The sequence below is a fragment of the Hemiscyllium ocellatum genome, chromosome 25 (assembly GCF_020745735.1).
Source record: "Hemiscyllium ocellatum isolate sHemOce1 chromosome 25, sHemOce1.pat.X.cur, whole genome shotgun sequence".
Lineage (NCBI taxonomy): Eukaryota > Metazoa > Chordata > Chondrichthyes > Orectolobiformes > Hemiscylliidae > Hemiscyllium > Hemiscyllium ocellatum.
In genome coordinates, this window is record NC_083425.1 from 56779 (window position 1) to 81419 (window position 24641).

A 24641-nucleotide genomic window follows, 5' to 3' on the forward strand; every position below is an offset into this window, starting at 1 on the left:
TTATTATGAAATTGAATAAATAATGAGTTCATAGAAACAGTAAAGAAACTTTTATAATGTTGAAGTTTTTTCTTCCAAAGGTAAAGGTATAAAATCTACTTCTCTGTATTGCAGTACACTGCAAAACTTGAAATGAGAATTGTAACATTGTATGGCTTGAATGTTACAAAGTTAAATTTCACACCACACCATTTTATAGTCCAACAGATTTATTTGTGAATACAAGATTACAGCGCCCAAAAGCTAGTGCTTCCAAATAAACCTGTTGGACTATAACCAGGTGTTGTGTGATTTTTAACTTTGCCCACCTCAGTCCAACACCAACACCTCCACATCTTGAATGTTTCATCAGTTGCTAAAGTCAAATTTGCCAAGCAATATGGTGGAGTTACCCATGGCTGAATGAGACACATGTCATACAGCTCAAATTGTGGCCTTCACAGACAGATAACAAAACACTGGAGACTTAGTAAGATGGGGCTAGAATGCAAACTGTAAGACTCTGATAAAGCAGCACAGATGAAAATTGTCGGATTTGAAATTTCCGATTTTTATATGAAGTGGAAAGGTAAAGCTTGACCCAGCATAGATGAGGCCTTTTAAATAATTATAAGTTAGAGTAGAGTCATGTATTTTTCTTTAGCAAATAGAATAAAGGAGAACCCGAAAGCTTTCTATAGGTATGTGAGGAATAAAAGGATGATTAGGGTAGGAATAGGCCCAGTCAAAGACAGAAGTGGGAAGTTGAGTGTGGACCCTGTGGAGATAGGAGGTGTGCTAAATGAACATTTCTCATCGGTTTTCACTCAGGAAAAGGAGAATATTGTAGAGGAGAAGAATGAGGTACGAGATATTAGACTAGAAAGGATCAAGGTTAGTTACGAACAGATGTTATCAATTCTAGAAGGAGTGAAAGTAGACAACTCCTCTGGGCCGGATGGGATTTATCTGAGGATTCTCTGGGAGGAGATAGCCTTTGGTTTTGATATTTGAGTAGTCATTGTCTGCAGGTTTAGTACCAGAGAACTGGAGGATTGCAAATATTGTGCCCTTGTTCAAGAAGGGCAGCAGAGATGACCCAGGTAATTATAGACTAGTGAGCCTTACTTCTGTTATAGGAAAGGTTTGGAAAAGATTATAAGAGATAAGATTTATAATCATCTAGCAAGCAACAATTTGATTTCAGACAGTCAACATGGTTTCGTCAAGGACAGGTCCTGTCTCACAAACCTCATTGAGTTATTTGAGAAGGTGACCAAGCATGTAGATGAGGGTAGGGCAGTTGACGTGGTCTACATGGACTTCAGTAATGCCTTTGATAAGGTTCCACATGGTCAGCTGTTGGAGAAAATGCAGAGGCATGGAATAGAGGGTGATTTGGCAGTTTGGATTAGAAACTGGCTTTCTGGAAGAAGGCAGCAAGTGGTAGTTGATGGAAAATATTCAGCCTGGAGTCCGGTTACTGGTGGTGTGCCACAAGGATCTGTTTTGGGACCACTGCTGTTTGTCATTTTTATAAATGACTTAGACGCAGGCATCGGTGGATGGATTAGTAAATTTGCAGACGACACTAAAGTCGGTAGAGTAGTGGACAATTTGGAAGTATGTTACAGGTTGCAGGGGGAACTTGGATAAACTGCAGAATTGGGCTGAGAGGTGGCAAATAGAGTTCAATGCAGCTAAATGTGAGGTGATGCACTTTGGGAAGAGTACTGGGTCAATGGAAAGATTCTTGGTAGTGTGGATGTGCAGAGGGATCTTGGTGTCCATGTACATAGATCCCTGAAAGTTGCCACCCAGGTGGATAGTGCTGTTAAGAAGGTATACAGTGTGTTAGGTTTCATTGGTGGATGGATAGAGTTCCGGAGCTGCAATATCATGCTGCAACTATACAAAACACTAGTGCGGCCACCCTTGGAATATTGTGTACAGTTCTGGTCACCATATTTCAGGAAGGATGTGGAACATTGGAAAAGATGCAGAGGAGATTTACCGGGATGTTGCCTGGTCTGGAGGAAAGGTCTTATGAGGAAAGGCCGAGACACTTGGGTCTGTTCTCATTGGGAAGAAGGTGGCTGAAAAGGGATTTGATAGAGACATATAAGATGATCAGAGGATAAGAGAGGGTAGACAGTGAAAATCTTTTTCCGAGGACGATGACATCAGCTTGTACAAGGGGGCATAGCTACAAATTGAGGGGTGATTAGATTTAAGACAGATGTCAGAAGCAGGTTCTTTACGCAGAGAGTGGTAAGGGTGTGGAATACCCTACGTGCTAATGTAGTCAATTCAGCCACATTAGGGAGATTTAAACAATCCTTGGATAAGCATGTGGATGACTTTGGGATAGTGTAGGGGGACGAGCTGAGAATAGTTCACAGGTTGGTGCAACGTCGAGGGCCGAAGAGCCTGTTCTGCGCTGTATTACTATGTTCTATTTAAGACTCTTTAACACCTCTGTAAGGACTTCTTCTTGGCATGAGTGCACTACTGGCTAGGCCAGCACATATTGCCTGTGCGTGATGGTCCTTGAGAAAGTTATGTCATGATGCATTACATAGATGGCTCATACTATTACAATTCTGTCAGTAAAAGGGAATGAATGTTTATGGTGGTAGTTGGTACTCTAAATACTGAAGGAGCCTGCACCATCCAGCCATGTGGAGAGTATCCCACACACTTCAGGGATGCAAGTTGACAAAGCATGAATCAAGTTTTTGTACTTGAAAATTACTATTACAACTCAGACTCTAGCTACAGATAAACTGTGAACTGCCAACATACGACCCTAGTTAAAACTCTAATCTGCTTATAAACCACCACACCACCCCTTCTCACACACACCCAGTAGGAAAAACAAAGCGAGTGAAAACTGGGAAAGCAGTTCAATGGTCTCTGTTCACACAATGTGGTGGAATGGCTCTTATGCTTTTATCAGAATGCGGATCGCAAGGTTTGTGAAGGTTTGGAGCTCAGGTTGAGATTTAGGGTGTAGGTTTTCTCGCTGAGCTGTAGGTTTGATATCCAGATGTTTCATTACCTGGCTAGGTAACATCATCAGTGGGGACCTCCAAGTGAAGCGAAGCTGTTGTCTCCTGCTTTCTATTTATACGTTTGTCCTGGATGGGATTCCTGGGGTTTGTGGTGATATCATTTCCTGTTCGTTTTCTGAGGGGTTTATAGATGGCATCTAGATCTATGTGCTTGTTTATGGTGTTGTGGTTGGAGTGCCAGGACTCTAGGAATTCTTTGCTTAGCCTGCCCCAGGATAGATGTGTTGTCCCAGTCGAAACATCATCTATAAAATTCCATGCAAGGACTGCCACAAACACTACGTAGGACAAACAGGAAGAAAGTTTGCCACCAGGATACACGAACACCAGCTAGCCACAAAAAGACACAATGCCCTCTCCCTCATAGCCCTCCACACGGATGAAAAAAACCACCATTTCGACTGGGACAACACATCTATCCTGTGACAGGCTAAGCAAAGACATGCCAGAGAATTCCTAGAGGCCTGGCATTCCAACCACAACGCCATAAACAAGCACATAAATCCAGATGCCATCTATCAACCCCTCAGAAAACTAACAGGAAATGACATCACCACAAACCCCAGGAACCCTATCCAGGAGAAAGGTATAAATAGAAAGCAGGAGACAACAGCTTCCCTTCACTTGGAGGTCACCACTGATGATGTTACCTAGCCAGGTAATGAAACGTCTGGGTATCAAACCTACAGCTCAGTGAGCAAACCTACACCCTAGAATGCTGATCTTCAGTCTATCTTCTGAGATGTTTCCCCTGGCTTGCAGGAAGCACAGGAGCTGGTTTATACTTAAAAAATCCTCCCCTCCAGCCTTAAGTTGTGCAGCTACCTGAGAACCAGTCACATCTGTCAGCAGGCAGAAGACCCTTATACAGTCATACAGCACAGAACTGACCCTTCAGTCCAAATTGAACATAATCCTAAACTAAACTTGTCCTACCAGCCTTCACCTGGCCCATCTCCCTCAAAATGTTTCCTATTCTTGTATTTATCCACATGTCTTTTGAACATTGTAATTGTACCCACATCCTCCCCTTCCTCAGGAAGTTCATTCCACACTATAATTACCCTCCATGTAAAAGTTTGCCCGTATGTCTTTGAATATCTCTCACCTTAAAAATGTGGCCCCTCGTCTTAAAGTTCTCTCATGCTGGAGTAAAGGAAATTACCATTAATTATCTATACCTCATTATTTTATAATCTTTTAAGGTCACCTCTCAACCTCCAATGCTCCAGTGAAGAAAGTCCTAGCCTATTCCAGCCTGTCTTTATAACTCAAACCTTCCATACCTGGTAACATCCTGGCAAATCTCTTCTTAATGTTCTCCAGCTCAATAATATCCTTCCCATAACTGAACACAGTATTCCAGAAGAGGCATCATGAGTAGTAACTGGTTACAGATTTCAGTTTGTACACAAACCCGAGGACAGAAGTTGGGAGGTCCTGTTGCGGCTGTACAGGACATTGGTTAGGCCACTGTTGGAATATTGCGTGCAATCCTGATCTCCTTCCTATTGGAAAGATGTTGTGAAACTCCAAAGGGTTCTGAAAAGATTTACAAGGATGTTGCCAGGGTTGGAGGATTTGAGCTATAGGGAGAGGCTGAGCAAGCTGGGGCTGTTTTCCCTGGAGCATCAGAGGCTGAAGGGTGACCCTATAGAGGTTTACAAAATTATATGAGGGGCATGGACAGGGTAAAGTAGGTAAAAACAATGACTGCAGATGCTGGAAACCAGATTCTGGATTAGCGGTGCTGGAAGAGCACAGCAGTTCAGGCAGCATCCAAGGAGCAGTAAAATCGACATTTTGGGCAAAAGTCCTTCATCAGGAATAAAGGCAGACAGCCTGAAGGGTGGAGAGATAAGCTAGGGGAGGGTGGGGGTGGAGAGAAGTACAATAGGTGAGTGGGGAAGGGGATGAAGGTGATAGGTCAAGGAGGAGGGTGGAGTGGATAGGTGGGAAAGAAGATAGGCAGGTAGGACAAGTCATGGGGACAGTGCTGAGCCGGATGTTTGGAACTAGGGTGAGGTGGGGGAAGGGGAAATGAAGAAACTGTTGAAAATCTTTTCCCAGGGGTCAGGGAGTCCAGAACTAGAAGGCATAGGTTTAGGGTGAGAGTGGAAAGATATGAGAGACCTAAGGGGCAACTTTTTCACACAGAGGGTGGGAGGTGTATGGAATGAGCTGCTAGAGGATGTGGTGGAGGCTGGTACAATTACAACATTTAAGAGGCATTTGGATGGGCATAGGAAGGGTTTGGAGAGATATGGGCCGGGGGCTGGCAGGTGGGACTAGATTGGATTGGGATATCTGGTCGGCCTGGACAGGTTGGACCGAAGGGTCTGTTTCCGTGCTGTACATCTCTGACTCCAGGTAATCTGCAACTGACACTTCAACTACTGCTGGAACCAGCAGATTGTAAACAATACTTACAATGAGTGTCAGGTTATAAGCTATGCAGCAATCTTCAGTTTTGAGTGTTATTTTTTCTCATTTCAGTTGACCAAAATTACTTAAACAAAAACCAGTGGAGATGGTTTGATTTTCCTGTTGGAGAGCAGCTTATATGGGTCAAAATGATATTGATCAAACCATCTCATGGCCAAGGTCTGATTCAGTATCAAGCATACTTGCAAATGGTATTAAACACTGTCATCAATTGGCAAATAGCCATTTCTTGAACTTTATTATACAAGAGCATTGTGAAGCAGCCGAAAATGGTTAAGGTGACACCTGAAGCATCTCTGCAGCAATGACCTGGAGTTGAGGTGATTACTGTTGAATAACCACAGCCAGTTTCCTCTCTACTCTATGACTCCAGCAAGTGGAGAACTTTCCACTGACAATCTTGCTTGGTTGATCAATGTTGAATGATGTCGAAAAGTGTGGCACTGGAAAAGCACTGCAGGTCGGGTAGCATCAGAGGAGCAGGAGAACCGACGTTTCAGGTATAGGTCCTTCATCAGTTGTACACCTAGTCATTTCAGTCTTACTGTGAAGCCTCTCCCAAGGATGCCTACCTTGAAGTTCTCCTCCTCCTTCCACAGCTGATGAAGGGCTCATGCCTGAAACGTCGATTCTCCTGTTCCTTGGATGCTACCTGACCTGTTGTGCTTTTCTAATGCCACACTTTTTGACGCTGACCTCCAGCATCTGTTGCCTTTACCTTCTCCCAAAGCTGAATGATACCTAACACTAGCTTTTACTTGCATTTGACATCCAAAATTCAGCTTTTGGATGAAGTCTGTAAATCTGGCTTGAAGTTTGGTAATCCTGTTTGAACCAAAACTGATCAATAAAAAAGTTAATAACCCTGATGAGTACACCTTCCATAATTTTGATAATGATGATTGAATGTAGATTGTCAAGTGTAGTTGGGCTGGATTTGATTCTGCATTTTCCACACAGGAAACACCTGGCCAATTTTCCACATTGATCAGATGGGACAAAGAGTGGCAAGTGGAGCTTAATTTAAACAAATGTGAGGTGTTGCACTTTGGAAAGGCAAATCAGGGCAGGACTTGTATGCTTAATGGTAAGATTCTGGAAGTAGTGCTGAACAAAGATCTTGGAGTTCAGGTTCATATTTCCTTGAAAATTGAGTCAAAGAATGACAGAATAGTGAAGGCAGTGTTTGGTGTACTTCCCTTTATTGGTCAGTGCATTGAGTGTAGAGGTTGGGAGGTCATGTTGTGGCTGTACAGGGCAATGGTAAGGCCAGTTTTGGAATACTGTATCCAGTGCTGGTTTACCTACTTTTGGAAGGATTTTGTGAAACTTGAAAGGATTCAGGAAAGATTTACAAGGATGTTGAAGGGCTCAAGCTATGGAGAGAGGCTGAACAGGCTGAAACAATTTTCTCTGGAGCATCAAAAACTGAGGGTGACTTTATAGAGGTTGATAAAATCATGAGGGATATGGATAGGGTGAACAGCCAAGGTCTTTTCTCCAGGATGGGAGAATCCAAAACTAGAGGGCTAAGGCTTAAGGTGGGACGGGAAAGATTTAAGGAAGGGACCCAAGGGGCTCCGTTTTCACGCAGAGCGGGGGTGTGTGTATGGAATAATCTGCCAGAGGAAGTGGTGGAAACTTCTACAATTACAACATTTAAAAGGCATCTGGATGGATATAGGAATACGAAGGGTTGAGGGGGATTTGGGCCAAATGCTGGCACATGGGACCGCATCTATTTGGGATATGTAGTTGGCATGCTGTAAAGTCGTATGACCTTAAGACTATTTAGTTCTGGCTGTACTGGAACAGAATGGTTGCCACATGGTTAATTCTGGGGAACACCTCTTTCAGTACTTTTGCAGAAATATTGTCAGAGTCTTTGCAGTGCCTGAGTTGTTATTTTATCCTTTTTGTTTCATTCTTATATGAAATTTTAAACATAAGTTTGAAATTGTCCAGACAGACAGTCATACTAAAAACATTTAAAGAGTCAACCATATTGTAACATGATTTGGAGATGCCAGTGTTGGACTGGGGTGTACAAAGTTAAAAATCACACTACACCAGGTTATAGTCCAATAGGTTTAATTGGAAGCACTAGCTTTCGGAGCGACACTCCTTCATCAGGTGGTTGTGGAGGACACAATTTATAGCAAACCTTTACAGTGTGATGTAACTGAAATTATACATTGAAAAATACCTTGATTGTTTGTTAAGTATTTCATCTGTTACAATTACCATGATAGTTTCACTTCTTTCAAATGTAAATCACATGTAAAAAAAGTTTCAAAGAAGTTACATTCTCAGGTTAACTAACAATTGGTGTCAGCGCAGATAAGATTCATGCAGTTTTTCAGCAAAGTATAATGTAACTCTGCAAGTACAAATTTACCCCACAAACTATAGTACAATGGTGGTCACCTGTAGTGTGACATGAACCCAAGGTCCCGGTTGGGGTCCTCCTTATGGGTATCAAACTCAGCTATCAGCCTCTGCTCGGCCACTTTTCACTGCTGCCTGTCCCAAAGTCCGCCTTGGAGGATGGTCACCTGAAGGTCTGAGGTCAAATGTCTTGGACCACTGAAGTGTTCTCCAACTGGGAGGAAACACTCCTGTCTGTTGATTGTTGTGCGGTGCCCATTCATTCTTTGCTATAGCCTCTGCTCGGTTTCACCAATGTATCATGCCTCAGGGCATCCTTGCCTGCAACGTATAAGATAGACAATGTTGTGAGTCACATGAGTTCCTGACATGTACATGGTGGGAGGTGTCCCCACACAATGGTGGTATCCATGTCCCCACACTGACACATCCTGCAGCACCTACCATGACACCTGGAGTACTGTGTGCAGTTCAGGTCTCCAGGTTTAAGGGAAAGACATTCTGGCTATTGAGGGAGTGCAGCGTAGGTTCACGAGGTCAATTCCTGGAATGGCGGGACTACCTTACACTGAAAGACTGGAGTGACTGGGTTTGTAAACCCTTGAGTTTAGAAGACAGAGGGGATCTGATTGAGACATAAGATTATTAAAGGATTGGACACTCAGGAGGCAGGAAACATGTTTCCGCTGATGGGCGAGTGCCGAACCAGAGGACACAGCTTAAAAATACGGGGTAGACCATTTAGGACAGAGATGAGGAGAAACTTCTTCACCCAGAGAGTGGTGGCTGTGTGGAATGCTCTGCCCCAGAGGGCAGTGGAGGTCCAGTCTCTGGATTCATTTAAGAGTTGGATAGAGCTCTCCAGAATTGTGGAATCAAGGGTTATGGAGATAAGGCAGGAACAGGATACTGATTGAGGATGATCAGCCATGATCATATTGAATAGTGGTGCAGGCTCGAAGGGCAGAATGACCTACTCCTGCATCTATTGTCTATTGTATGGAGTTGTCTTGAAAGCTGGGCAGTTTGCTACGGTAGTTTAAAGGCAAGCAGTGGAGGTGTGGGGAAGGTCTTGGCGAGAATGAGGACGAGCAACTTGCCACGTTTGTGGGTGAATTTGTACTTGCAGAGTTACATTGTACTTTGCTCAAAAACTACATGAATCCATGTAAGACTCTTAACTCACTTTTTAGATTAGAATCAATCTAAACATTATGGCACAGAGAACACGGGGGCTAACACTTTCAACATCTTATCTGCGCTGACACCAATTGTTACAGTTAACCTAAGAATGTAACTTCTAAAAATAAAGTTGTGATTTACATATGAAAGAAGTGAAACTATCATGGTCATTCTAACAGATGAGAGACTCAACAAACAATCAAGGTTTTTTCAATGTATAATTTCAGTTACATCACACTGTAAAGGTTTGCTATAAATTCAGGTGTCTTACAAATCATGTATGTCACAACTACCTGATGAAGCAGTGCTCTGAAAGCTAGTGCTTCCAATTAAACCTGTTGGACTATAACCTGGTGTTGTGTGATTTTTAATATTATAACTTAAGTAACTTATCACTAGACATCAAAGCCTATCCACCATTTACAAGAACAAAGTCAGAAATTCAATGGAATACTCCCCACTTGCCTGGATGAGAATAGCTCTAACAACACAATCAACGTGATACCATCCTGGACAAAACCCATTTCATTTGCATCACATTCACATTCACTCCCTCCACTACCACAGCCCAGTAGCAGTGTGCCCCACCTACAAGATACACTGCAGAAATTCAAAGCTCATTCAACAATACCTCCCAAACCACTTCCATCTAGAAGGACAAGGGCAGCGGATACATTGGAACACCATCACCTGCAAGTTTCCCTCCTGGCCACTCGCCATCCTGACTGGGAAATATATCACCATTCCTTCAGCGCTATTGAGCCAGAATCCTGGAACTCTGTCCTAATGGCATTAAGTTTACCTACAGCACATGGACTGCAACAGCTCAAGAGGCAACAAGGGAAGGACAAGATTTGCTGATCTAACAGTGGCACCCACATCCCATGAATGAATTAAAAAAGCATGTTTGGTCATTTCAGAGAGCAATTAAGAGTCAACGTGTTGCTGAGGTCCTGGCAAACATGCAAATCCAGACAGTTTTTACAATTTGGGATTTAGTTCTACATTTCTTAAAAATACTACATTTTTATAAATTTGAATTCCACCATCTGCCAATGTGGGATAGGAACCCATTCTCCCAAAAATGTTACTTGGGGTCTTTTGATTATAAGCCCAGCAATGCCATTATGTCACTAGTTAGAATCATAGAATCCCTACAATGTGGAAGGAGGCTGCACTAACCCTCCAAGCACATCCCACTCTAAATCCAGCCCCATCCAAACACCAGATCCTGTAACTGTGCACTTCCCAAAGCTAATCCACCTAGACTACACATCCCTGGACACAATCGACAATTTCAGCACAGCCAATCCGCCTAAGCTGCATATCTTTGGACTGTGGCACGAAACCTGAGCACCCAAACATGGGAAGTGTGCAAACTCTACACAGTCACCAGAGGCTGGAGTCAAACCTGAATCCCTCACGCTAATGATGTAACTTTGCTAACCACTCAGCTGCCGTGCCATTTATTAGAAATGGGCAAATGTTGATCTTGCCAGTAATACCCGCATCTTATTTTAAAAAGTTAAGCAATTTAGAGTTCCAATAGGCTCTACAATTGTATCCTTTGCATCTATTGCAGCCCATGTGTGGGCAGGCACCAAACACTTTATTCTCCTTTGAAGCAACAGCAACAGCAACACTTCCTCCCAATTTCACACTTGCCGAAGACACACTCCAGAGTATTTTCAAAGACTTTGCCACAGCAAATATCATTCAAATTTCTTTACCTGATGGTTGGATCTGGTCCTTAAACATAGTATCAAAACTAGGACTCTTGTAGCTTAATGCGTGCAGGTCTCAAAATAATAAATTTATTAAATGGAATTCCATGGTCCCATTCTGGTGTTTGGGTATGATCGCAGATTTCAACACAAGCACCATCCCTCAGAATGGTATGGGCTGTAATAACATTTCAAGAGACATGACAAACCTGAATTTTGGACACCAGTGTGCAAAGGTTGTTAAATCGTAGAACACAAGAGTAATTGTGCTTAGTATCTCAGCTTTATTTTTACCTGTAACTCCAAGTTTCCCAAGTACTGATTAACTCCCTTCTCAAAAATTATATCTTAAATTGTAGCAAATAAAAAATGGACAAGAGTTTCTTGAAATAGACAACTAAAGAGGTGAAGACAAACGAACACATAGGCCCTTTAGAAAATGAGGTTGGGAAGTAATAAATGTGGAACCCAAAAATGGCAAAGGAGTTTAATAAATGTCTTCACAGTACAGAACATTCACAGCATACTAAAAATACTAACTTTAGGGCCAAAAGGTGGGAAGAAAGTGAATGGAATAACTAATCAGTAAATTTTAAAAGAAGCGTTCAGCAACTAAGAATAACCAAATCAGTCATGATCTCACTGAATAGCAGAGCAGACTCAAACAGCCTGAATAGCCTACCTTCTGCTAGCACATCTTAAAGGTCTTAAGTCCCTTGGACCTGATATGTGGAATTCTCGGACACTAAAGGAATAGCTGCAGAGATTATGGATGCACTAGTAATCTTCCAAGAATCATTAGAATCTGAAGAAGTCCAAGTATTGGAAGACAGCCAATGTAACACATTCAAAATGGAAGACAAAAAGATCCAACTATAGGCCAGTTAGTTTAGCATCTGTCATTAAGAAAATGTCAGCCTAATGTAAAGGATGTACTTTGAGCATTTAGAAATGCATAATAAAAATCAAGCAGACTCAGTATAGCTGCATGAAGTAGAAATCATGCCTGACAAATTTATTCAAGTACTTGAGGTGGTAACAAGCAGGATCGATAAAAGGAAACAAGTTGTTGCAATATATTTACGTTTCAAAGAAGCATTTGATGAGGTACTGCACATAGAGTACTTATGAGCTCATGATGTTCGGAGTAGTATATTAGTATGGACGCAAGACAGAGCTGGAATAAGAAGGGGCTCTCTCTGGATAACAACCTCTAACTAGTGAAATGACACAGGATGCGTTGGGGCTTCATTTATTTACAATACATATTGATGACGTAAATGACAGAGTTAAATGTGCTGTCACTAAGTTTGTGCATGATACATAGGCAGAAAGGCAAGTGGCAAGGATAACAGATTCTGCAGAGAGATATACATACATTAAGAGAGAGTGGGTAAAACCCTGACAGATGGAATATCACCTGGGAAAATGTGAAGTTATGCACTTTTGACAGTAGAGATGCTGATTTTTTTTAAAACAGTGGAATATTATAGAATGCTGCAACAGAGGTGGTTTGGGAGTGCTTGCGCATCAATCACAAAAAGCCAACATTCAAGTTCAGTGGATAATAAAGAAGACAACGAGAATGTTGGTCTTTATTTCAAATTGAATGGAGTATAAACATAGGAAGGTTTTGCTAAAACTATACAAGGCACTACTCAGATCACAAGCAGTGGAACACAGGAAACACTGGCACTGGAGGCAGTCCAGAAAAGGTTTCACTAAGTTGATACCAGGTGTGGAGGACTATCTTATGAGGAGAGGTTCAATAGTTGGACTTGTTGGAATCTAGAAGTATGAAGGACAATCTTACTGAGACCATCAAGAACCAGGGGACATAACCTCAGAGTAATGACCATTAAAGAAAGTGATGAAGAAAGATTCCCCTTTTAAGGGAATTGAATCTGTGGAATTCTATACTACAGAAAACTATAGAGGCTGTATAGTATTTCTAGTATATTCAAGGCTGAAATAGACAGCATTTCAATTGAAAAGGAATCTAGAATTATGGGGAAAAGACAGGAAAAATGGAGTTGAGGATTATCAGGTCAGCGAGGATCTCAATGAAAGCAGAGCTGATTTGGCAGGCCAAAGAGCTTACTTCAGCCCCTACATTTCATTGTCTTACGGACCATGTTTCCTGTTAAGAACAGTCCAGATTCTGACTAGTCCATGAAAAGAATGAATCTGGGATTTCTGACGAATGACTCAGTTAACAGTTTTTTCTTGATCTAATTTATCAAATCCACATTTGAGATTTTCGCAATTAAAAAAGGTACCTGAAGCCCCTCTCTTCCAAAGAGAATGGTTCTAAATTTTCCAACCTCTCCTTATAACTGAATTCCTTAAACTCAGGTATTATTACTGTAAATCTCCTCTGGATCCAGGTGTTCCTTAAATGTGATGTCTAAAACCACAACACTCCAAATGAGGCCTAAAAATGACTTAAAGTTCCAGCATGATCGCCATTTTATATTCTAAGCCCCAATTTATAAACCAAAAACCCTATACGTTTAAGTCATCTTAAAAATTTGACCTGCCATTGTTAGTGCAGCAAGAGCATTAAAGGGGGAAGTGCTTGAAATTACAACTGATGAATAAAGTGATTAGAAGTTTGGCTCATTTGGACAATGCCAGATACGCACCTAGACTTGACAGATCATCGCAATAACAAAGCAAGTGAAATATGGGTAAAGCTGAATGTTGTTAGCTAAATTTCAAGCTGCCTATGGCCAAGGGCTTAAGGGCAGCAGGCAAATGAGAAAGGAAAAAGGAACTAAGATTGGAACACTGGGGTACTCAAAGGATGAAATTAGAAGCCAATATTCTTGGAATATGCATGTTTTGAAGAAAGGATGGACATAAGGAAGGGAAATATTTTTAAGGGAGTAGAAATTGCTTTGGACAGATGTTCCACAACACATTTACACAAAGGGGCTGTTAATCGAAAATTTCAGTTGAACTCCACTGTGGAAAATCAAATCAAATCTACATGTATATTAACAGAACAGATTCATAGGAAAATTGCCAAGAATATCCTGCTTTAAAAAAAGTCATACCCCATGCAAAAGACCAGCAAAAGCCCCTTATAATGCAACAAATAGATTTGTATCCACCCAACTGCTATAAATCAGTGTATTAGCAGATCAGTGTTAAACCCTAAAAGAGAGAAATATTGAGAATTTTACAAATCAAAACATTATACTTTCAATGACCAAAATGCATGTTACATAGAGCTGCTTTCCTTTATTCGACATGGGTTCTGTCAGTGCAGTTAACGGAGTTAGATGCACGGCCAACTCAGCATACTTTGTTTTATTTTGCTATTACTGGGCAGTATCTGTAGACATAGTACTGAATGAAGCCAAGATGTGAAATCCCTTAGCCAGTGACATTGTTTCATTGTAATTAAATTTAATCGTAAAGTTGTATATTACACTGGCATAAGGCAACTGAAAATAAATTAAAAAAAACGCACTCAAGAACATTTTCTACATGAATGAAGCAATCAAGCATTCGGAACTTAAATCAAGCCCACACCTGTAGACATTTAAATCTGGATTAAATACTGTATACATCTCAAGCTACAAATTCAGATTTAATGTTATTGAGTGAAACATTCAAGTAATTTTTACATCTTTTATGGGCATCAGTTTGCAGCCATTCTAAGGCCAGAGATGCAGTTCACCTTATGTATCATGCTTTAAAATGCTCAGGCTGGGCTTTCTTTTCCCCTGACATGATGTTAATTCATCTTACTCCAATCCATATACAAAAAGTGAGCAGCCTTGATTTGCTCATGACTCTTTGCTTTAATATTACACAATTATCAAAAGTCTAGAAAACTTTGTAAACCTGTAGCATAGCTTCGGTGCTCATCTCTCCTCTCTTTTCTCTGGAATTCCAGACTCAATTAAGGTAGCCTTGTACTGCTGCAGGCAGCCACAGATGCTTTTTACAAACCCTTTGGAGAGGGGAAAGAGTGGGAAACCTATGTCAGGGTAACCACGTTTCTCTGGAAGGAAGCTCCTATAACTCTTTCGCCTTTTTTTTGGCCTGACAATAGCTTGTGATGACGATCCCTTCTGCTCCAGAGTTAGGGAGCAAGCTTCAGTAGGTTGCTGTTCAGTAGAATCAGTCTCCAGACAGATATTTTCATCTGAACCTGCTTCTGCTAACGTCGTCTGTGGCTTACTACTCACATGATCTTCAGAATTTTCTATCCCAGGCTCCCTAACAGCTTGAGCAGATTCAACAACACTTTGTGCTGCAGATGGAGACAGACCATCCATTCGACTGTCTGCCGTATCAGAGGAGATCTGAATAGACTCATCGTCAGCATTATTGCCAAGTTCAATGCTTCTTTGGATCATTTCATTGACTTCCAGCCAAGACTCCATTCTGTAGACAAGTCGCCACCCATTGGTGTAGAAGTGCTCTTTTATTTCTTGTTCAAAAATTTCCACAGGTTTCTGAATGAGCTGAGTCATAGATTGCACCAGTTTTATAAGGGCCATCTCATTGTAACAACGACTATTCTCATAACCCTCCTGAAGACCACGGTCACTGTCAAATCCAGCCTCATTATAATAGGGTTCATTCACTAGGATCAGACCTGGAAAGTCAATCATGGAAATTTTCAAGTTATATTGAGCAAGTAAAACAAAGCTTAAACATGAACTGATAACCTGCATGTATTTACAATGTCTTGTTGGATCAAGAAGGGAAGATTCCAACATCAAATTTACAAAGATCCAACACAATTAGATGGAGACAATGTAATCTATTAATCTGTTCCATTGTCAAACAATGTATAACAGAGTCTTATACAGCACAGAAGAGGCCCTTTAACCCATCAAGTCTGTGCTGATTTATCTACCCTTATCTATCTAAACTTGTCAGCATATGCTTTGCTCGCATACCTTGGAAAAATAAATACTTTATAGCATGTTTACATTGTTCAGCTACTTTTACTTCTGTTCTAAAACTGATGGAGGCAGTATGGGAATTCAGTGCTGAAAGAAACAGATGCTTTTTAAATTTGCTTTTTTTGGCTCATTGCTTCCAAGGTTGTTTTTCTTTTTTGTAAAAAAAAAGGATAAATTGAAGCCAGGATTGGGGGAAGCAAAAAAGTAAGTAACTGAGGAAAACCACATTGGTTGGTAATAGCTGCTAAATTTGATGATTCAGAACAGAACACCACAGCACAGGAACAGGCTGTTCAGCCTACCAAACCTGTGCCAACATATAATGCCTTTTAAAACTTCTTGCCTCTACGTGGACCATATCCCTCTATTTCTCGTCTACTCACGTACCTGTCAATATGCATCTTAAAATGTTGCCATCGTATCTCCTACCACTTCCTCTGGCAGTGCATTCCTGGCACTTATCACCTCCTGTATATAAAAAAATTTGCCTGTCGTACCTTCTTTAAATTTATTCCTTTTTAGCTTTCTACCCTGGGGGAGAAAAAAGCTTCATCTATCTGTTCTATCCAATGCCGCTCAATTCTGTAAACTTGTATCAGGGCACCCCTCAACCTCCAACTTTCGAGTGAAAATAGAGTTTGTCCAATCTCTCCTCATAGCTAATTCCCTCCAAACAAAGCAACATCCTGCTAAACAGATCGTATTCCCACTCCAAAATCTCCATATCTTTGTTAGTTTAGTGACCATAACTGTATAGAATAATCCAAACATGGCCTTACTAAGTTCTATACAGCTGCTACATGACTTACCAATTTTTATATTCTATACCCTGACTAATGAAGGCATGCATGCATGCCATATGCCTTCGTAACTACTTTATCCATTTGTGCTGCTACATCCAGCGAACTGTGGACCTGCATGCCTAGATCCCTCTGTATGTTATACGCTAAGCTTTTTAAGGGATTAAGAGAAAGAAATTAGAATTGGACGGGAAGTTAGCCAGAAATTTACAAGCGGATATCAAGAGTATCTAAAGGTATTTAAAAATGAACAAAAAAAAAGTGTTGGTCCTCAAGAGACACCCAGATGGGAAGCTAATAGTAGATAAGAAATATCAAATTAATTAGTTAAATATTTTGTTTTTAGCTTCACTACACAGGATTCAAAAAAATTTCTATTAATAGCTGTAAATCATAAGGTTGAAGAGACAAAAGTTGGTGAAATTACAATTACTAGGGAAGCAGGATGGAGTACAGAATTACCTCGATTATCCAAACAAGACAGACGAGGAGTATTTTGTTTCGATGACTGATCTGATTGTAAACAAGGGAAGCATTTACAGGACCTTGAGATCTTGCTTGGATAATCTGAAATTTGGTTAATTGATGTTCGGATAACTGAGGTTGTTCTGTACATCAATGAAGTGTGGATTATCAAACCCCCTTGTTCTGACAGATTTCATCCTAGCGCCCTACAACAGGGGTACAATGTGGTAATAGGTAATTAATTTTCCAAATTTTGCTAGACCCTAGAAAAGATTTCAAAGGTAAAGTACTAAATATTCACAGAAGGGATATGGAATACAGGAAACTATAGGCCAGTTAGTTTGACAGCTGTCATTGGAAAAACTTAGAATTGATCATTAAGGTGATTATAATAGGTCACTTCGGAAAACAAAACCAAGGTCACTGAGAAGAGTCAGAGTTTCAAAGTAAAATCACGTTAACCATTTTATGAGAGCTCCTTGAATGAATAATGTGATACGGATAAAGGGAAACCTGTAGACGTACATGGATTTTCATGAGGCATTTAACAAGTTCCTGTTAAACAGGCAACATATTAGCACAGTCAGAATATTACTTGGGTTGATTGAAAACTGCATATATCAATCTTTCATACACTGAGTGTAAGTCATGCTCTAACATTTCTCAGTTTATTAGCTATTAAAAGTGTTTACATTATTTTTATAGTTACAAGTGTTCTACCTACTAAAATAGACAAAAATTGTACATCTCAGAAGACTAGGGACCTATTTGTTGGCAGCACTGTGCACACCACAAAATGTGAGACCAAAGGGGACACTTGTAAATTATTCACTTGTTTATTGCCAATTTTTCACACCAATTGTTATTTGCTGCCCAAGGATTGTATACTGCATTCAGGTTGATATTTTGTCCAGATGATATATAGGACTTAACCCACGTCAAGCTGCCCAAGTGATCTACTTCTGGATTCAGTTTTCCTCACTTAGTCAGCACTTGATATGATAACATTAGGGTTAATTTGCTCAAACAAACAAATATTCAGTAGAACTGACATTTCTTGAAACTAGTCACCTTTTGAACCCTGTGAATTGTTGGACTCTGTCTAAATGGAACACACCGACTTTTTCCACAGTCATAAATTTGAACACAGTATCCCTCACATATTTTCATATCCACGCTAGTCATGGCTTGGCATAAAAGTGAAATATTTTGTTATCAGTCACACAGTACTGTCTTTTCCAAATGCATTATCTGTTGTCTTCACAACTGCAGCCTAATCAAATGAACGTTGCTGTCTTAATTCCTTTTCTGGAAGTATGCTTTCCAGATAGTCACATTGCAGTTGAATAAATGGAATGATTACAATAGGGTCCACATCACTGTCAAGAGCAGCCAGACCCTTAACTCCAATAAACACATTCGCCTGGATACAGAGTCTCGGTCAATTCACCTTGACCTTTGCAAATTGCATAGCTTCAATAGTCAGCAAAATGCTTCTCTGCAAGAATTTGCACAGGGATGCCAATTCACGAAAGACACACTGAACACTTAATTCAAATCAATATGTGGCTTTTAAACATTTTCAGGCATTTGTTATATTATTGCACTTATTCACATGTGTGCAATACTCTATCAAGATGTTGCAGTTTCACACCAGTGTATTTCATGTGAAAGCATCTCACTAGTCACTTCATTTCATTCAGTTTCTGGATTAGTGATGCTGGAAGAGCACAGCAATTCAGGCAGTATTCGAGGGGCAGGATGAAGGGCTTTTGCCCAAAACGTCGATTTTACTGCTCCTCAGATGCTGCATGAACTGCTGTGCTCTTCCAGCACCACTAATCCAGAATCTAGTTTCCAGCATCTGCAGTCATTGTTTTTATCCTCATTTCATTCAGTGGCATTTCAACTGTATCAGCTGACATTGTAAAGGTCTTCAAAAATGGTCTTTCCTTCATACTGGATTTACTGAACGTTGCATACATTTGTATTGGAAACATTTCAAGACTTTGTATAATTGACACCTATTTGCACTCAATTGTCACCTATTCCCAGGTCTTCTGAGAGCCCCATAATGTGGTTAAATCAAATATTAGATTCAGTGTTGTAAGACTGCAGCTAATCTATTTTTCCTTCCAGCATAACGGAAGCTCTGTCTAATGTAAATGTTTGTAAATCAACATCACTTTTAACATAAAATTTCTTGATTGCTGTCATTATTGATGCTTGCGACAGTGCAGTCAGTTTCAATATTCATGATAGGATATATGAGTATTTGGAAAAGCATAGTGTGATTAAAGGCAGTCAGCATGGCTTTGAGGGGGACAGGTCATGCCTCACGAATCTTATTGATTTGAGGGGGTGACAAGACAGGTCGACGATGGGCTAGCAGTGGATATGCTGTATATGGACTTCAGCAAGGCATTTGATAAGGTTCCCCATGGTAGGCTCATTCATAAAGTCAGGAGGTATGGGATACAGGGAGATTTCGCTATCGGGATTCAGAATTAGCTGGCTGACAGAAAGCAGAGAGAGTGGCTGTGGCTAGAATGTATTCTGCCTGGAGGTCAGTGTTGAGTGAGGTCCCGCAGGGCTCTGTTCTTGGCCCTCTGCTCTTTGTAGTTTTTATAAATGACTTGGATGAGGAGGCTGAGGGGCGAGTTAGTAAATTTGCAAATGACAAAGGTTGGAGGTGCCATTGATAGTATAGAGAGCTACTGCAGGCTGCAGCGTGACACAGACAGGATGCAGAGCTGGGCTGAGAAATGGCAGATGGAGTTCAACCTGGATAAATGCAAAGTGATGCATTTTGGAAGGTCGAACTCGAATGTTGAATATAGGATTAAAGACAGGATTCTTGGTAGTGTGGTGGAACAGTGGGATTTTGGTGTTCAAGTGCAGAGATCCCTCAAAGTTGCCACCCAAGTGGAAAGGGTTGTTAAGGGTTGGTGCTTTGGCTTTCATTAACAGGGGAATCGATTTTAAAAGCCACAAGGTTTTGCTGCAAAATGTTCAAGATCTTGGTGAGACCACACTTGGAATATTGTGTCCAGGTCTGGGCGCCCTATTATAGCAAAGTTACAGAGGCTTTGGAGAGGGTGCAAAGAAGGTTTACCAGGATGCTGCCTGGACTAAAGAGCTTGTCTTACAAAAAGAGGCTGACTAAGCTTGGACTTTTCTCTCTGGAGGGGGCGGGGGGGGGGGGGGGGCGAGAGGAGATCTGATCGAGGTATACAAGGTAATGAGAGGCATGGATAGAGTCAATAGCCAAAGACTTTTCCCGAGGGCAGGATTGACTGGCACGAGGGGGGTCATAGTTTTAAGATATGAGAAGGAAGGTATAGAAGAGACGTCAGAGGTGGGTTCTTTATGCAGAGTGTTGTGAATGCATGGAATGCATTGCCAGCAGTGGTGGTGGAAGTAGAATCATTAGGGACATTTAAGCGACTGCTGGACATGCAGATGGACAGCACTGAACTGAGGGGTGTGTAGGTTAGGTTTTTATTTTAGATTAGGATTAATCCTCAGCACAACATTGTGGGCCAAAGGGCCTGTTCTGTCCTGTACTTTTCTGTGTTCTACGTTCTAAAATTCCCAGGAGTCTTGTAAACTCAGATTCTAGTCAAAATGACATAGTAAACATTTTTAAAATATCTGAAACATGATTTGCACAATCAAAGAACTATCTCTGTATGACAAAATCAATACTCTACAAATTTGATGGTGACATTCTTACAGCAATTAATGCTACGCCATTCACCACGCAATCATGAAAGTCTTGTATGGAAAACATTACACATTCATCCTTATCACAAGTATGTTTTAAGAGAAGAAATTTCATCATATCAGGATTGGTCCTTTTGTTCTCTGTACACTCCATCCTTATCTCGATGTTCTGGTGTTTCGGTGAGTATTCATGAAACTAGACCTTTATTAGTTTGCAAAACTAAAGCAATGGCAACCATGTATATTATTTGATTCAAATGCTGTAACAGATAGTCCAATTCCCAAAGCTATCCCAGTGAACTCCCCTCCAGATTTGCTTTAGAGCAAATAGTGCATATGACATCATCCATTGCACGATAAGCAAAAATTCCACTAATTCATATGTTGCATTTATGTTGTAGATGGTGTTTCTGTTTCAACAACCCCAGAAAGCCATTTCCTTTTGAAATGTGCACAGGAATTAATATGGAGCTTGAAGACTTATTTGCTTTTGGATGCATTTTACCAAGAGAACAAATATGAAAGAAATGCAGCTTGCTACTTGCATCACTCGTTAACCCTTCCCGATTGTTCATACACTTCACAGACCTCGTGCCTGATCCTCCTGGTCACTACTGAGAAGACTGAATACCCAGGACTTTGGAACCTCTTCCTCCAGCTTTTGACTTGAATCCCTGACTGGAAATTATCGGCCAGGCTTCTATCTTTTCCCAGAGTGTGTTTTGACGATCACAAGTTTTTACAATCAACCTGAAGGTGGAAGTAGTTGCATATCTGAGTAGTGACTTCAGAAAGTCTGGGCTTTGTTCTGGCACTTGAAGGATCCTGGTATTAATAGGCCATCCGTATGCAGCCTTCAGGAATAAGAATGCGCTGCATAAAGATGTGGGAGGATTCTTTCATTGCCTGACCCTGTGTGGACGATCATGGGATATATAGTTTCAATTTCTTGGTGTGCACACATGCAGCTTATAGGGAATGTAGATCCCTAGCTCTGGACCAGGAGGCCCAGATCACATTCAACCAGCTTGAGTGTGGAATGACATTTCTGAACATCTGTGATTGGAACACATCTAGATAAAGGACCAACAAAGACATAATAGCTAAATGTGCAAGTGACACAGTTCAGTGAGCCAGCAGAAATTTGGTCAAAGTATTAAATAAGAAAAGATGATGCTCACTTTAGTGAAAAGAATGCAAAAAGAATAATATTATTTAAATAGTATATGACTGCAAAATTGCAAGACGTAAAGGGACCTGTGTGCTCTAATTCATGGATTGCAGGCATAGTCACTGAACATAAAAGTAAGGATGTTATGCTTCAGTTAGACAAGGCTTGGGTGCAATGTTGGTCTCATTGTTGGAGAAAGGATGCAAAGAAAATGGTTCTCAGGAAATTTACTAGATTGATACAGTTAGGGCACTTGAGTGTTATAGGTTAGCCAGGAAGGACCTAAAGAAATAGCTGAGGGGGGGCCCGGAGGGGACATAAGTCTATCAGATAGGATCAAGGAAAACTCTAAAGGTTTTCTATAAGTAAGCCAGGAATTAAAGAATGACTGGAGTAAGATTAGGGCCAATCAAGGACAATAGTGGGAAGTTGTGCGTGGAGTCCAAAGAGCTAGGAGAGACATTAAATGAATACTTTTTGAGAGTACTCTCACAGGAAAAAGGTAACGCCGTCAAGGAGAATACGGAGATACAAGTTATTAGACTAGACGGGATTGAGGTTCATAAGGAGGTGATGAGATTAGATTAGATTACTTACAGTATGGAAACAGGCCCTTCAGCCCAACAAGTCCACACCGACCCGCTGAAGCGCAACCCACCCATACCCTACATTTACCCCCTTCACCTAACACTATGGGCAATTTAGCATGGCCAATTTGGCATTGAGGATACATTAGAGGTTTGGATTAGGAATTGGCTGGCTGGAAGGAGACAGAGGGTAGTAGTTGATGGATTATGTTCATCTTGGAGCGCAGTTACTAGCGGTGTACCACAAGGATCTGTTTTGGGACCATTGCTTTTTGTTATCTTTATAAACGATCTAGAGGAAGGACTTGAAAGCTGGGTAAGCAAGTTTGCGGATGACACAAAAGTCGGTGGAGTTGTGGATAGTGAGGAAGGAAGTGGTAGGTTACAGCGGGATATAGATAAGTTGCAGAGCTGGGCGGAAATGTGGCAAATGGAATTCAATGTAGCTAAGTGCGAAGTCGTTCACTTTGGTAGGAATAACAAGATGATGGATTACTGGGCTAATGGTAGGCTACTTGGTAGTGTGGATGAGCAGAGGGATCTTGGTGTCCATGTACACAGATCTCTGAAAGTTGCCACCCAGGTAAATAGTGCTGTGAGGAAGGCATATGGTGTACTGGGCTTTATTGGCAGAGGAATTGAGTTCCGGAGTCCTGAGGTCATGTTGCAGTTGTATAAGACTCTGGTGAGGCCTCATCTGGAGTATTGTGTGCAGTTTTGGTCGCCATACTATAGGAAGGATGTGGAAGCTTTAGAACGAGTGCAGAGGAGGTTTACCAGGATGTTGCCTGGAATGGTAGGAAAATCTTATGAGGAAAGGCTGAGGCACTTGGGGCTGTTCTCATTGGAGAAGAGAAGGTTTAGGGGAGATCTGATAGAAGTATATAAGATGATTAGGGGTTTAGATAGGGTAGATACTAAGAACCTTTTACCGCTAATGGAGTCAGGTGTTACTAGGGGACATAGCTCTAAATTAAGGGGTGGTAGGTATAGGACAGATGTTAGGGGTAGATTCTTCACACAGCGGGTTGTGAGTTCATGGAATGCCCTGCCCGTATCAGTGGTGAACTCTCCTTCTTTATGTTCATTTAAGCGGGCATTGGATAGGCATTTGGAAGTTATTGGGCTAGTATAGGTTAGGTAGGACTCGGTCGGCGCAACATCGAGGGCCGAAGGGCCTGTACTGCGCTGTATCCTTCTATGTTCTATGTTCTATGTTCTAATTCACCTGACCCGCACATCTTTGGACTGTGGGAGGAAACCGGAGCACCCGGAGGAAACCCACGCAGAAAACCCACGCAGACACGGGGAGAACGTGCAAACTCCACACAGTCAGTCGCCTGAGTCGGGAATTGAACCCAGGTCTCTGGCACAGTGAGGCAGCAGTGCTAACTGCTGTGCCACCGTGCCGCCCAAGGCACTGTAAGATTACTTACAGTGTAGAAACAGGCCCTTCGGTTCAACAAGTCCACACTGACCCGCCGAAGCGCAACCCACCCAGACCCATTCCCCTACATTTACCCCTGCCCCTAACATGACGGGCAATTTAGCATGGCCAATTTTTGGACTGTCGGAAGAAATCGGAGTACCCGGAGGAAACCCACGCAGACATGGGGCGAATGTGCAAACTCCACACAGTCACCTGAAACGGGAATTGAACCCACGTCTCTGGCGCTGTGAGGCAGCAGTGCTAACCACTGTGCCATCATTTGCAATTCTGGAAAAAGTGTGAAAATAGATGGGATTTATCCTAGGATTCTCTGAGAAGCTAGGGAGAAGACTGCAGAGACTTTGGCTTTGATCTTTATGCCAGCATTGTCTACAGGAATAGTGCAAGACTGGAGGATAGCAAATGTTGCCCTCTTGTTCAAGGGGAGTAGACACGACCGTGGTAATTACTCCTCTCTCTACAAGAAAAGGATGCCTGCCTTGAAGAAGTTTTCCTCCTCTCTCTACAAGAATCTCAGGGAGTCCCTCTCCCACTGCAAACTCTATGCTACTTTCTCCCCACCCCCACCCTATCTCTCCACGCTTCAGGCTCACTGCCTTTATTCCTGATGAAAGGCTTTTGCCCGAAATGTCAATTTCGTTGCACTTTGGATGCTGCCTGAACTGCTGTGCTCTTCCAGCATCACTAATCCAGAATCTGATTTCCAGCATCTGCAGTCATTG

General features: G+C 41.5%; 1 protein-coding gene across 2 annotated transcripts in view; it reads right to left on the bottom strand.

Moving 5' to 3' along the window:
- Positions 1 to 7815: 7815 nt before the first annotated feature.
- LOC132827882 ((E3-independent) E2 ubiquitin-conjugating enzyme UBE2O) overlaps positions 7816 to 24641 on the bottom strand; it is a 177694-nt gene continuing 160868 nt past the window's right edge. Inside the window, exons 18-19 of one of the 2 annotated variants that reach the window (XM_060844644.1) lie at positions 14648 to 15407; positions 7816 to 8207 (exon numbers count right to left, since the gene is read on the bottom strand). In XM_060844644.1, coding sequence (XP_060700627.1) covers positions 14668 to 15407 — 740 coding nt within the window. In that variant the 3' untranslated portion in view covers positions 7816 to 8207; positions 14648 to 14667. Of the gene's footprint in view, positions 8208 to 13958; positions 15408 to 24641 lie in introns of those variants that run through there. The other variant, XM_060844643.1, reaches the window with a different exon arrangement.